At 34.3% G+C, this 15,920-nt stretch overlaps 2 protein-coding genes across 3 annotated transcripts; one reads left to right on the top strand and one right to left on the bottom strand.

Annotated features, from left to right (window-relative positions):
- The first annotated feature begins 622 nt into the window (after positions 1-622).
- On the top strand, positions 623-7,080 carry LOC127207451 (olfactory receptor 1165-like). Of its 2 annotated transcripts, XM_051166873.1 has the most exons (2): positions 623-640; positions 6,148-7,080. In XM_051166873.1, exons 1-2 carry the CDS (start codon positions 623-625, stop codon positions 7,078-7,080), a joined length of 951 nt encoding a protein of 316 aa, XP_051022830.1. The 2 variants fall into 2 exon arrangements, with proteins under 2 accessions (XP_051022830.1, XP_051022831.1); XM_051166874.1 differs by lacking the exon at positions 623-640 and having other exon boundaries at positions 6,133-7,080.
- Positions 7,081-10,357: 3,277 nt separating this feature from the next.
- Positions 10,358-12,968, bottom strand: LOC127207601 (olfactory receptor 5D13-like). The gene is made up of 2 exons (XM_051167039.1): positions 12,940-12,968; positions 10,358-11,288 (listed from the first exon to the last, which is right to left on the bottom strand). The coding sequence occupies exons 1-2, from the start codon at positions 12,966-12,968 to the stop codon at positions 10,358-10,360; spliced, it is 960 nt and encodes a 319-aa protein (XP_051022996.1).
- Positions 12,969-15,920: the final 2,952 nt, after the last annotated feature.

Genomic DNA, 15,920 nt, shown 5'->3' with positions numbered 1-15,920 from the left:
GCAGGCCCAGATGGTGCCAGAGCAGGACAAGAAGATCCAGGAACCAGAGCCCCCAGCACTTGCACAGATACTGGCATATAGCTACCATAGGGCTGGTCAGCCACACAGAAGCCAAAAACCTATAGTTATTGGAAAAAGTAGTGAAACTGGTAGTCAATGTCATGTGGTCTGGAGAAGAGAGTGAAGCAAGAGACAAAGATTCGATTTTTATCTTCCGTCCTCTCCCTCTCTCACTCTCTCTCTCTCTCTCTCTCTCTCTCATTCTGTGTGTGTATGTGTGTGTGTGTCTCTCTCTCTCTATTTCTCTCTCTTCTCTCCTTCCTTTCTTTTAAATAGTTAATTACTATTGATTAATGTATACATGTATATGTGCTTATGCAGCCCTATGCCCTTGGCATGGATGCCCACCAGGAACCATGAAGTTTGCTTGGTCTAGCTTCTTTGAGAGGCATGTCTCATACTTTTTCTCGGTTAGTGTCAATGGCTCATGGGTTGCAATGGGCTTTCCATTCCTGAGAGACTAAAGCATCTTTGTGTTTGTCTATGTATTCCCTTAGGAATCAAAGAAGTATGAAAGCTTGACAAGACAATTGCTCTTTGATATTCACCTTGTGTACCCTGCATGGCTTGGAAACTCATTGTGTCCTAGTAGCTACCACTGTATTTCACAGTGTTCAATGCAGGGAAGATATCGTGGCCTGCTCATGTATTCTGTTATCTCTTTCTATTGTTTATTTCTGGTCATATGTTAATGATGCTAAGAAATCTGAGGTAGAGTTACTATCCATGGATATCTGTTCTACCACAATATTTTAAAACTCTTTGAAATGTAATTTATAACACATCAAGAGCTCTTAGTATGTACCATGAATTCGTTCCTCTTCTTACATTTTTGGAAACTTATGCATTCATATTAGTTACAATGACTGTGGCATATGGTATCTCAGAGTAAGGGAAACTTGATGAGGAAACAGGAGGTAGAACATGAGCCCATAGGTTTTCCCTCAGTCAGATACATTTTGTTGCAATTGTTGTTTTTGGGTTTGGTGTGTTCTATTTTTCATTGAGATCTTGTCAGTCCCTTTAATGGAACAATTAAAACAAATTTCTCCTAAATTTATATAAAAGATGTGAATAAATTTAGCTAAATACAGCTGTACTCCAATTTAGCCAAGGCACAAATGTTCAGGCTGAGCATTTTGATATTAAAAACAGACATGAAAATTAAGCCCTATTTTTTATTTGATTATTTCATATTTTATGTTATCAGATGTTCTATGGTTATTTCTTTAGAATCAAAACATCCATTGGTGAGTAAAGGAGAATGACTCTTAATACTCAAGAAGCTAAAACAACTTATAAAATTTAGGCATCCCACATAGCAGGATGTTCAGGAAGAACATGTAACGTAATAGGCTCAGTTATATCAGGAACTTCCACTGAATTGATTATTCTTTAAAGACTTATTTATTTATTAAGTATACAATGCTTTGCCTGCATGCATGCCTGCACACCAGGAGAGGTCACCATATCTCATCATAGATGGTAGTGAGTCACTATATGATTGTTGAGAGTTGAACTCAGGGCCTTTGGAAGAGCAGCCAGTGTTCTTAACCTCTGAGCCATCTTTCCAGACCCTGAATTGAGATCTTGAATGATATAAGGTAAACAATTGATGTGAAATCGTTACCCGAAATTTTTGTTGTGTGTTAGTCTTGCAAAACCCTAAAGCATATTATTATCATCTCTATTCTATCTTTATAGTGAATATATTATATTTCAAGAATGTAGAATATATAGATAATCTAGAGGAAAATCAAGTATTAGACAAAGCACTGGGCCTCTAGTGTGACAAAAAAATAGAGTCTATGTGCCTATCCTTCATTTTACTTCTCCATACATAATATACTTTGTAGAGATTAATTAAATAGAGAAAGAAGAAAATAAAAAGAGTCAATGCAATATAAAACATAAAATTCAGAGGCTTGTTGGGGAATAATTGTAAACATACACTTTAAAAGAATTAAAGATAGTAGATATATTTCTTAATGCTTATGATCTTCCAAATGTAAAACAAGATTAATCCAGTCTCCATACGAGAGCTATTGACTTATCTTATTGTACTTTCTTTTGTTCTGTTTGGGTGTGAGTCTCTTAGAGGCTTGATTTTTTTTTTCTGAAAAGGAAACAGAAGAGGAGTGTATTTGGAGAAGAGGATAGAAGAGAGAAAGGTGAGAAGAGTGGAGATCAGAGAAATTGTGGTCGGGATGTAAGGAGGGAGAGAATAATCTGTTTTCAATTAAATTAAATTAAATTAAAATTTCAGCTTTTAGAAAATAAAGAGCAATGTGGCTATAGATACACAGATAAACAGGCACACACACACATCAGACACACACAAACACAGGCACACACACAGGATATGTAGGTAAAGAACAAATCAAATATTTCTATTTGCAAATTATATGATCCTACATAAAAGAGACCATTAAGACACCATCATTAATATCATAAAACTTAATATCATATTAAACAATGTAAAATATATTTAAAAATTATTCATCCAAAATTATTGATGGAAATTTGACTTCCTTTTGATAAAATTAGTAGGTAGGCTATAAAATCTTACTTTTAGTCTGCTGAAATATCTTAACTTCAAGTTGTAAGTCTAGTAAAAGTGCAGTTTATGGCAGTAACTTCGTAAAATATGATTTTGGATATTATGCCTAACGTATAGTATATATGACAACACACTTTAAGGATATACCCCTAAAATTTCTCCTAGGTTTTTTTGTTTGTTCATTTTATAACACAAGTCAACAAAATCCCCATATATTGTTTTCAACAGATTGAGAGATAAGTATGCATATACATAATCAGCTTTCTTGTAGGATGAAAAATTAGCTTATGATGACAATTTGCAAGATAAACAACGCTATGGTGTATTACTAATTTATTTAAGAAAGTAAATCAAGCTGATAATGCAAGATGTACTTTTTAGAGGTATCATATTTTCACTAAAATTTTATATTGTTTTGGACTATACAATGTTTACTACAAGTTGGCTGTAATTTTCAACTAAAGATAATCAGCCTATTTAAGTGTCCCATGTGATTTCAGGTTTAGATTAATTGTGATCACACTTAGGAAATTGTTTCTTAGTCATCTTTTTTCTAATTCATGTAAATATTTGTTCAAGCTTGCTCTAGTTTGATCTCCTGGGACCATGCATTCAGACTTAAAACACACTCTTTGATCTCCAAATCTGGCTTCTGAGTCTTACTCATATCAAGAGTGTTTTTAAGCTATTATTTTTTAAACCATGAATAACAATTTCTTGGCTCTTCTAACAACATATTTTAGAATGAAACTATTATGAATTAATTCCAATTTAGATTTATATCTTTAGTCAAATTTTTTTGGGGTGTGTTTTTTTATAATTTGCTGAGTTGTTCAAAGAAACCAGTGATGGATGAGTCTACAGATTGTATCTAGTTTCAGATTAATGATTAATTAAGATGTCAGATCATAATTCAGATGTAAGTGACTCTAAGTTCAATTACATTTTTGTTAGAGAAGAGGCTCTTGATCCTAATAGCAGTAACACCATATTATTCATCTGAGATGCATAATATAAGGTATTGAACTACTTATTACATAAGTAAAAATCATACTTGATTTTGTCTTAGAGTTTTATTGGTGTATCATATGTTTAATAAAGTTGGTGAAGTTAAAGTAATATTGATTAAATTTTAAAATTTTAAAAAGTGTAGGCAGCACGGACATATAAAGTCTTTTCATATAGACACTGTTAATTTGATTAGTATAAACGCTGTGAAGCTAGGATCCACAAAAGAGTGCATGTTAAGTAATTCTTGTATTTCATCTTAACTTGAATAAAAAAGGAAGGGAAAAACAATGTATTATAATTTGGGATGCTGGAGGAAACTGTAGCTGAGAGCGTGGGAGTAATCATATGACTGGGAGAACATTGATTTTACTGTGACTCTTCCAGAGCGCTTCCGTACCGGTTTCTTATTGGCATAGGCCATAATTTATAAAACAATAACTGATCATAATTCCATATTTGTTTCTCATGTATTATAAATTCTATGTAAACTCAAGAAACCATGACACAGATGAAAAACAGTGCATGTTTTGTCAGCATTCACTGCAATGTGTAATGCAGTGTTTATTGTTCTAAAATTAATTTATTTAAGGTACAGGATAAAATAATAACAGTGACATCAATAATATTTACACAGATTTACATGTGCAAGTAAATGGGCTACAGATGGGAAACAACTTGTTGGAGCCATGTATAAACAGTTTAATGAAGAAGAAGTTTAGCCCATGCTGCCCCAATCCAGTCAAAGATCTTACAGAAGTCCTGTCTATACACTCAAAAGAATGCAGTAAGTGGCCTATTGTTACAGCTTGAGTAGTAAACCATGGCATGTACATTCTGGAGTGTTCAATATTAGGTGAGAGTATGTTAGATCTAGAACTGGTCAATGAAATGTCAAATAAATGCAGAGTAAGGAGAGACAGCTCAGATATTTGTGAAGACAGAAGGATATTATATATGAAATAGGGATGAGCATAAGTATTTACATATTGAAGAGTATACTGTGTACTATTGAAAATGTAGAGTTTATCCAACAATCTTTTAATTATCAGAAGTACAAGGAAAAGTTCACTTATCAGGGATCAGAACATTATTGTTTCTCATACTTGATTCTAAGTATGCTTCTATGACAAATGATATATTTACTTCTGAGTGTCAAATTCCAAACAGAACACTGCATGCCTTTGAGGCTTCAAAGCCAGTCCAAAACCATAAGTTACCTAAATTTAGACGTTCAGGACTACTAGAAAATTCTAGGAAATCTAAGTATTCTAAGATTGAAATGATCACACAACAACAATTTATGTTTGAAGATGAGCTACAACATAGGATATCCGGTTCATTTGTGGATCTTTGTCTGAGCGGTCTCAAGAAGACAGAAACCAAGCAGGGCAGAATCCTGCAGAAAGGAATTCTAACCTAAAAAACAGGCAAGGAAAAGCACTGCAGATAGCTCAGTATAGTAAAGATATAAGAAGAATCTTTGGCTTTCATTGTAAAAATGGCAGTGTATACTTTACCTCTGTCTTCCTAACCAGCAAGTTTCTTTAAGTAATGTAAATTAATTTTTATATTTTAAAATTAACATTTATTTAAACCAGATAAGCAATGGAAGTAACAAGAAATGTGGCTATCTACTCTTGGTATTGATGTTTTTATGGACAAAATGAGTTAGTACTGAAAAGGACATAACCTTGCACACCTACCTTACATTAGAATAATCCATCAGTGCAGATTGAAATTGTTTTATGTTACAAGATGGTAAAAAATCATGCTTATGATGATAAATTCATTTGCAAATTTCAGAACGTTTAACATTCGGTTTATTTCATTGTACTTTAAAACAATTCAAGGCTTTATACCACATGCTTTATCGTGCACATCCTTTTACCAAGGTGTGCAAGGCTCTATGTAGTGATCCTTTTAGTGATTTTTAATGACCATAACTAATAACAAGTATATTTTTCATCCTATATGGTTACACACAGAGAGACAGGAAGACATAAATATAGAAGTAAACAGTAAAAGCCAATCACCATAGAATCTATTAAAATATTTTTTTCAGGAAAATCCTAATATTCTTTAAGAAGATTTATTTGGGACTTCAAAGCCATTGTGTATATCTGTATGCTAATGGCTTTGTTTGGAAGCTCTATTCCAGTATCAGTATTATCAGAGAAGATGGTCTTATGACTTAGATGTTTAAATGGTATGTCTATGCAGTTTGGAGTGTAGGCTATGCCTGAGTGATAATATTAAAGTATTTACAAAAGGCTGGTCATGACTTCTTGATGTTTACTAAGGGAGGTGATGTTTTTCCCAAACTGATGTAACAAATAATATATGATTTTTAAAAGCAAGCTACTTTCTCTTGAAATATTTGTTGGAGTATGTTGTGTCATGAATTAAGACATATTCTTCTGTCTCCGTTCATAATGTCTACATCTTCCACTGTGTCCTACTTTCTGGAATGGACCTACTGATTTTCTCAAAAAAGGTTCCAAATGAAGCATCAAAAGAATCAGAGTACTGGAGTCTTATTTGTCTTCTTGGGATTCTCAGAATATCCAAACTTACAGGTGCCTTTGTTCATAATGTTTTTAATAATATATACCATCACTGTTTTGGAAAATCTAGGTGTGATTTTGGTGATCAGGATCAATGCCAAACTCCACACTCCCATGTACTTTTTCCTCAGCCATTTATCCTTTATTGATCTTAGTTACACCACTGTGATAGCACCAAAACTGTTAGACCTTCTGATAACAGAGGACAGATCTATATCCCTCAAAGGATGCATAGCCCAGTTTTTCTTTGCCTGTGCTTGTGTGGTTACGCAAACTTTCATTTTAGCAGTCATGGCCTATGATCGCTTTGTGGCCATATGTAACCCTCTACTCTACAGAGTAGCTATGTCTCAAAGGCTCTGTGGTCTCCTGGTAACTGGAACTTATCTATGGGGTAGTCTCTGTGCCACCACACTCACATATTTTCTTTTGGGACTATCTTACTGTAGATCTGTCACCATTAACCACTTTTGCTGTGAGTACTCTGCCATCCTCTCTGCAGCCTGTTCTGATTCATCCTTCAGCCAGATGGCAATCTTGTTAATTTGTATGTTCAATGAAACTTGTAGCCTACTGATCATTATTGTCTCCTACGTTGTTATCTTCATCACTGTCATCAAAATTCCTACTAAAGGAGCCCTACAGAAAGCTTTGTCCACCTGTGCCCCCCACCTGACTGCCATCTCCTTCTGCCATGGGATTATTCTCCTTCTGTACTGTGCACTTAAGTCAAAGGGCTCACTGCTCCTTGTGAAGATAGTCACCGTATTTTACAGCATGGTCGTCCCTATGCTCAATCCTCTTATGTACAGCCTAAGAAACAAGGAGATAAAGGAGACTGTGAAGAAATTAATCCACATAAAATTTGTTTCTCACTCATTATAGACACATACACCCTAAAGTATTTTTCTTATTTTTTTATTCATTGACTTTCTAATATTAAAATAGTGAAATATATGCAAAATATTTTGAGAAACTTTAGGGATGTGTCTGTGTGTGTGTGTGTGTGTGTGTGTGAAAGTATATAATAGTTACAATGCAAACTATAAATAACTTAATAGAGAATAGAAATTGTGACATTGTATTAGAATGCAGAGGGATAAATTTTGGTTCTTTAATGATATCCAAATTTAACTTTTGTTATATTTTGTAGTTCTCTTTTCCTTTTTCTCTTCCTTTCCATTTGCCCACTGTTTTCTTCCTCTGTCCTTTATATTCTCTCTCCTGTGTGCATGTTTGTATTTGTGCATGAGCACCTACACATTCATATAGGAATAAATGTGAGTGATAATTACCCTTTTCCTTTTCTAGAGAACAATAGGAAAGCATATTATTTTATGCGTACTCTACAAACTTCATATGCACACCTGTAGTGTCCATTTTCCTGCCCTCCCTCACTGAAAAGAACTGCACTGTATGGATTAAAATGCCGCTATTTTTCTTCACAACAACTGTATGTAACTACTTATTCTGAAATTATACAGTTTACTTTTGCCCATACACCTGAAACTTATATGCTTAAATTTTAATGTGTGAACCTACTAAAACTAGCTAAAACTTTAACAATTTTGTTCAGAGCAGTACTTATGTTATCATCTGAAACATCACTTAGGTTTTAATGGTTGTTAAATATATGCTTATCTATACTACAGCTGTCTTATTCTATTTCCTTTTCGAATATTGCAATAACATCTGAGTGTATCCTTCTGACTTCCCCTCTCTGCTGTTACTCACAAACCCCCAGGAAGCTGAATTTTGGAGGTAGATCCGTTCTCTTCACAGAACGCATCAGACGTTTCTTCTTTGTGTAACTTACTAAAGAACATTTGGTCTTTAGTGATTACGTGTATGTCAGAGTGTACGTTTATGCACTTGAGTGCGTTACCCATGGAAGTCACAAGAGGGTGTTCAATCCTTTGGAAATAGAGTTACAGTCAGTTGTGGCCCAGTATGGGTATTGGGACAAAAATCATATCCCCTGTAATAGCAGCATGTGTTCTTGACATCTCTCCAGACCCTGGTAATATACATATTTTCCTTCTAGTAGGTGCAACCACATTGGCAAAGTTGGGCTATGGATAATTTGTGATGATCCATAGTCATCTTTTCAAAAGAGTGTAGTCTTCTGGAGGCTTCTTCTTTGTCAATGACTATGTCACATTCTTGACCCACCACTGATTCTGCAATATTATGTGCTGTTTGCTGAGCTCTCACAGGAGTTAGTTCACAAACAACTAACTGTGAGCTCGTTGGCACTGTCGCCATTTCCTGCTCTGAGTAGGATATCTGCAAGAAGACTCCCTTTTTCTCTAAATTTTTGGATAAAATAAAAAACCTGAATTTTTTCTCGCTTTCTGTATTTTCATTTTAATCACCACCATCATGGTTTCAGTAGTAGGTGATACATAGCTGTCCATATGTCTTGCCATCTAATTGGCACTGAGATTTTCAAGATATCTGTCTTCTTTTTCCTGTTTTTCCACTAAAATGTCAAGGCTTGCAAAAGGTATCCTGTCATTGTTTGACATATCATCACTGAATACAACCTAAGAAAAAATGATGTGATGAAGGTTGACAACCAAAACAATTATTGTATTATACCCTATCTTTTTTGGAATAGTATTTAGCTTTAAACTAATATGGTATTGCTCAATGTCAAATCAGGCCACAACATGATAACCCACGGTTTAGCATATCATCACATTATTTTACATTACAGAAATAATCAGAACTAAAATCAGAGAAGACTTAAAGTAAACCACTGAATTCAATATTCTAATTTGAAGATTTGAGTATCAGTAAATTCTTTCGTCTCTCTACCCAAATCAACCTTAAGTTCAGCTGGTACCTCATGAAGTACAACTACTTTGAGATATTCTCAAACACATTTAGCTGTAGGGCTGAGTACTCAACCATCACTTATTCCAGAACTTTCTACACCTGTTAGGCAGCCTTCATTGATGTTCACTAGAAAGAGACCTCACTGATTAAGACTGGTGGTGAGGCTTCTGTATGGAAGCCATAATACATATGTAGAAAGTAGTTATGAGAAGCGTTAGAATTAAGTCTCCTAGGTAAAATACCCTACACTTCCATGGCTTTGGAATAGATTTATATTATCAGGTATGGATTTTTCCCTATAGTGTGGGTCTCAAATCTAATTCCAGAAATATTTCTTATCCCTAATAATGTTATTCTTACAGTTTTGTGTTCTACAAAACAAAAGAAGTGAATTACAGTGTGAAAATTATAATTTACTATATATTTATTATGTGTGCTTTTAGATTTTTTGAGATTCAAAATATAAGATCTTATGTGACAAGTACAGTAACTGCATTTTCCCAGTACATTATTTCTTGTTCAAAATATTATTTTATTTAAATATATACAGTACTTGACAGAGCCTTTGGTTAAATGGAAACATATATTATTTACAGACTGCCACATTAAGTAAGTAATGTATCTCTAAGGTAAATGGCTTGAGTTGTTGGTATAATGATGTTTATTTTTAAACACCTAGAAAGCTTTGGTTATATGAGTTTGTTATACATTATTACTAATAAAGAAACTGTAACATTTCTTTTAGAAATAATTAGCAACAATTCAAACGAAGAAAAGATTATAATTTGAAATTTTTAGTAGAATAGGCATCGCTGTGCAATGAATTTTACCAAGATTTTGAGATTCCAAAAGATATCAATCATGATTAGTGATAGCAACAATGATATAATCATTTATTTAGAACAGGGAAGCTGCCTACTAATTATCAAAATATTTTCAATCTATTCCAGCTATATATATATATATATATATATATATATATATATATATATATATATATATATCTCCATTTTCCAATGACTGAAAAAGAGAAATTTGTTTCATCATTAATATTTGCCACTTTAACAATTGTACATGTTGAATTTTAATTAAGAAAGATTCATTTGAACATAAGTTTCACTGTTGTTTTGCTAATTATTTTATAACTGAATACTCTACGTGAAATTAAATAGATTTTCAATAGTCAGTTAACTTGATGTTAAACTCACTGTAGAATTTCAGTATTAATTTGTCAATCATTTTAGAAATCTTAGAAATTCTGCACAATATTCTTGAAAACGAATAAATAAATCAAACCACACAGACATAGAAACATAAGCCATCATAGGCTTTTACTGATCACTTTCCTGACTGTCTCCTTGACATCTCTGTTCCTGAGACTATAGATCAGGGGATTTAACATGGGGATGAAGATCATGTAGAACACTGAGGCCACCTTGACCATGAGCCATGAGCTCTTGGTGTTAGGTACACAGTAGAGAAAAAGGATTGTTCCATGGAAAATAGTAATTGCAGTCAGATGGGAGGCACATGTGGAGAAGGCTTTACTACGGCCCCTGGGGGAAGGCATCTTCATGACAGTAAGGAATATGAAAATATAGGAGGTAAGAATAATGAACAGGCTGCTTATTTCATTGAATGTAGCAGTGACAACAATAATCTCCTGGCTAATATATGGGTCAGAGCAGGATATAGCCACAATAGCTGCATGCTCACACACAAAGTTATTTATGATATTAACTCCTTGAAAGGACAATCTCAACAAAAAATAAGTGAGTGTCAGGGAACAAATTATACCCCAAGAGTACGATGCACTCACTAAAAAGGAACACAGCTTAGGGGACATTGCAACAGCATAGAGCAGAGGATTACACACGGCAACAAACCGGTCATAGGCCATCACTGCCAACATGTAGGTTTCTGTCACCACGAAGGTACAGGCAAGGAAGAACTGCATCATGCAGCCTGAGAAGGAGATGGTTCTGTCTTCTAAGATCAAGTTTTCTAAGAGTTTGGGAGTTACAACAGTGGAGTAACAGAAATCCACAAAGGAGAGGTGACTAAGGAAAAAGTACATGGGAGTATTGCGGAGCTTAGTATTGACCCTGATGATGGCAATCATTCCCAGGTTTCCCAGCACGGTGACGGTGTATATGGCCAGGAACACAAAGAAAAGGGGCACCTGGAGGTGTGGGTATTCAGAGAAGCCCAAGAGAATGAAAATCACTGAAGAAGTCTGGTTTTCTTGATCCCTGGGTTAAAATAGGAAAATTAAAACAGAGAAATAATCAAATAAGACAGGCTGAAAACAGTGGGGGGTTAAGGATTACACATAAAGAGTTGCATAGGAATGTATTTCAGTAGTTACGTTAATTTAAATTCAACACATCAATTAACATAGTGTAATACATGCTTTTTTTCTTTGAACTTCACTATTGTGTACTCTAGAATAAAATTTAATTCACAAGATCAATGGTGAATCACATAGACATAGGATAAAATCTCATGAAAATTATAGAATGTGTTATTGCCTGCTGCAGCCAGCATGCTTAAAACTATACCCTATGAGCATATACAGGGGAGGAGGTCCCCTCAGTCACAGTCACAGGGGAGGGGAGTTCAGGGAAAATGGAAGGGAGGGAGGAATGGGAGGATGCAAGGGATGGCATAACAATTGAGATGTAATATGAATACATTAATAAGATATATTTTAAACACTTGTGGTGTACTGAGACACATCTTAGTTATGCAAAACAGTAGCCACTGTGAAACTTCAGATCACCTAAATTCCTAATTATTCAAAGCAGTTTCAATCATGGAAAAATAGAATGGGTTATTCCTATATGCACTATTTTCTTCCAAAATGTCACAATTACTCTTTTCTACTATCTAATTACATTTTTCTTAGAATTATATTGCAAGTACTTATTGACCATAAAATTAACAGTGGCATGTCTGCATGTTAAAATTAAAAGCACTACACTTTTTCTATATTTTGGTTCCTTAAGATAATATTAGCCTTGTGTCCTTCATATAAAATATCATTGGCATAAATTTACAGTTTTTCTTCAACTATTACTTTGGAATTTATTGTTTCTATCTACAACACTTATATCCTGAATACATTTACACATTTCACACAAATTATATTAAGTCCAAATTCTATAACTAAATAGATTTTTAAAACTTTACCCAAATCTGTGCTCTTTCTCTGATCCTATTTTAAGAAAATTTGAGCAACTTAAGATTGAAAGGGAAATCTTTTCCACCAGTAGTAAATATGTATTCAACAAGTTCTGACACATCTTTTCAACATGTGCAGCTTTTGCATCCACTTCTTATATTCTGTGTTATTTTAATGAACTTGAGGCCAAATTTTAAAATCACCCATTTGCCTCAGCAAGTGTCTGCCATCTACATTCAGTTGCTTGATGGCTCAATGTTGTGTACACATTGTGCAAATGTCTCTATAATGAGCTGATTCATTTCTTGTTTTCTGGTGAGATCCATCTTTGTTTTCTCATTACATTTTCTGTATTTACTGAATGGCATACAAACTAAAGAATTATCAAATATGATTCCTATCCTCAGGTTTTTTGAGAATTAGTATGAGATGAGATACATACAGTGATAAATAAGTATAGCATACACATCTTGTAATTGACTACAACTAAAGTGTGTATATACACAAGGAAGAAATATATAATGAACAAGCAAAAATGCCCTATAAATATTGGTTCCATAATTATAATACATACAGTAATACACATCGTGGTAAATTCACCTATCTAGCAGGACTTTGTGGTTATCATAAAAAGTAGAGTCACACACAGATTCTAAAATATGAGAAGATACATCAGTTTCCTTCTAAAATCAAACAAAATAAGAGTTGAATAAACTCACCACGAAGCAGAAAATTCTGATGTATTCATTTAAGACTCTTTACAAAACTTATAGGCTCTAGGGTGCCTTTGCTACTAATTCAGTTTATTTTGAGGAATGTGATTCAAAATGTGAAAAATGAGGGGTTTACTGCATTTGTCAAAGACTATTTTAGAAAAAAATATTCTACCACATAACATTTACAGAAAAACACTCAGTGATAACTGAAATAAGAACAGTTCTAGCACCAAACTGTGCCATCTTTATGTCACAGACACCGTGGGGATGTGATCCCTGAGTACCTAACTGGAGACTTTCCCTGGGGGCACAAAGCAAACAATTAGATAAAACAAAACCCCATGTGATATTTTGTTTGCATTTTTATCTAAAATTAGTAATATTTTCATGGCCAATTTTAATGCTTTGAATATATTATATTTTATAAGATAATATTTTTAAAACTTAAATGTATACAAATGTCTATAAAACACCTATAAAATAATACATAAACTGAGGACAAGCTCTCATGGTACCAGAAGGAAAGGCACCATGCAAGCTTCCAGAGGAGGGGAGAAAACAGCAGTCTTATCTTGAAATGGCCCCTTGAACCAAAGCAATGGCCAGCATAGCAGAATAACCTAAGGATACAGTAGTGGCATGCAAACACTCACAGTAATCCACAGCTCTCTAATTGGACTTATGCCCTACTCACTAGGAGGGAAATTACGTCCAGTACTGGAAACCTAGAGAACTGTTCAATGCTGGTAAAGTCATGGATCTTGGAGGAGAACCTATAAAACCACTTTACTAAACCAACATAATCCCTGACTCCACTCTAAACATTTCTTCCTAAACCACGGATAAATGTAGTCCTCACCCTTCACCAAGAAAACTCTTTGTCGTAGTCAGAGATCACTACAGAAAACCATAACCAATCAATATGCAGAGTTATGGAGCTCAGCCAGTAAATATACATCTAAAAAACAACTCCCACAAACCAAAGCTAGGGCAATATTGAAAGAGGGGGCAAAAAAGTTATTAGACACAGAAGATCATGAAATTTGCTGTGAGATTGTGGCTCCTATTAATGTACCTCCAAAAAGTCTCACTTACATGGCTTTGAATACATAAGCTGAACAAAGTCGATAATAACACTGCAAAGATCGTGAGTCTTCAACCCTATAAAAACAAGTACAGGTAACTAAGGAATTCTAAGTATAAAAAAATTAATGTTTTCTGGGGGAACCAAACCAACTGAATATTTACTACCAAACAGTCAGCTCTGAAAACATACTTACAAGCAACATTATACATGCCAAGCAAGTTATACTTAGAAATATAAACAATTGCATGTAACAGACACTAACACAACATGTCATTTATTTGAAAGACATTAAGTCCTTGAATATATGGGTAGCTTTGGAGGCAGAAAAAGGAAGCAGAGAAAATGAGGTAATTATATTACAATCTCAAAGCTAAAGAAATATTTTAAAAAGCTAGCCTGTGACTCTAGTTCCAGAAGATCCAATGTCCTCTTGTAGATTCCTTGGGAATATCAAGAATGAAGACAAAACACCCATTTGCTATAAATAAAAATAAAACTCTTCTAAAAAAAACATTTTCAACTTTAAATGTAACCTAGTATAGATTCACACTTGGTGGTCCATATCTTTAATCTCAGCACTCAAGAGGAGAGGTGGGCAGATGTCTGTGAGTTTGAGACCAACTTGGTCTACAAAGTGACAGACAAATCTACTGCACAGAGAAACCCTATCTCTATTTACGTTCTGTTGATGCTGTTGTGTTTTAACATGAGAAATGATTATTATACAATAAAGTAAGATCTCATATGTTTGTATTTTAGGACAATAAATACAACTAAATGAACCTACCAACTACTAACAACAAACTGTTAATACATAATACAGTACCACATTTTTTATTGTGAGAATTGGTACCAAAAACAAACAAACAAAAAAGACAGTAAGAGAGAAAAAGAGGGGATAAAGATGGGAAGAGTGAGGGAAGTCAGGGTAAGTGGATAAGAAAAAGGAAATCAGAGTTTCTTTTGCATGTTATTGGAGAAGATTTCAAAATGTGATATGCCTATAAAAATATGCACGGTGGTTCATTAAAAAATTAATGTAGATATTCCACATCACCTGACAGTTCTATTCTAATGTGTACCAGATTAATTAATACCAGAATCGCATATTTGTTTACAGATCATCCTTACCCAAAATAGACAAATGATAGAACCAAACCTGGTAGCCATCAGCAGACATGCATATTTCCACATTGATGATCTATGTGACATTAAAATAAGTGATATCAGCAGCACTGAGAACACATATTGTATAATTCCAATAATATGTGGTTCTTACCAGGGTAAAATTCAAGTATACACAAGTAGAAACTGACTTTCAGGCACTGAATCTGGAGGGGAATATTGCAGTATGTGCATAGCTCTAGTTTTGGATGTGGAAAATGTCCTGGAGACAGTAGATACATCAGCACAACATTGTGAACACCTTTGCTGTCACTAAATTGTATTCTCTCAAGTGTTCAAGTGATCAATCTCTGCATAGAGCATTTTGGATTATGATATTAGGAAAGTAATAAAACACAATTACAAAGAAATTAACTGGCAAAATACGTGGGTGGTTAATAATAGCATATGAGTTACCGAAGATGGTGATTAAAACTTCCATTAATACATGATTTTAGATTGATAGGGACTGGTAGTCGGCTTTATAATGGATAAATATAATATAGGACTGTAGGGGATGGGATGTATAGCCAATATTCAGCCATCTGTGATTGAGGAAGACCTCCTCCCCCTATATGTGCTCTTAGAATATTGAGTCTCTTCTTGGTAACTAGCTATCCTTCCTCTGAGTCCCGCCAGGCCTCCCCATCCAGGGGACGTGGTCAGAAAAGGGGCACCAGAGTTCATGTGAGAGTCAGATCTCACTCTCCACTCAATGGTGGAGAATATCATG

This window comes from Acomys russatus, chromosome 24 (assembly GCF_903995435.1).
Source record: "Acomys russatus chromosome 24, mAcoRus1.1, whole genome shotgun sequence".
Lineage (NCBI taxonomy): Eukaryota > Metazoa > Chordata > Mammalia > Rodentia > Muridae > Acomys > Acomys russatus.
This window is presented reverse-complemented; position numbering and strand designations above follow the sequence as displayed.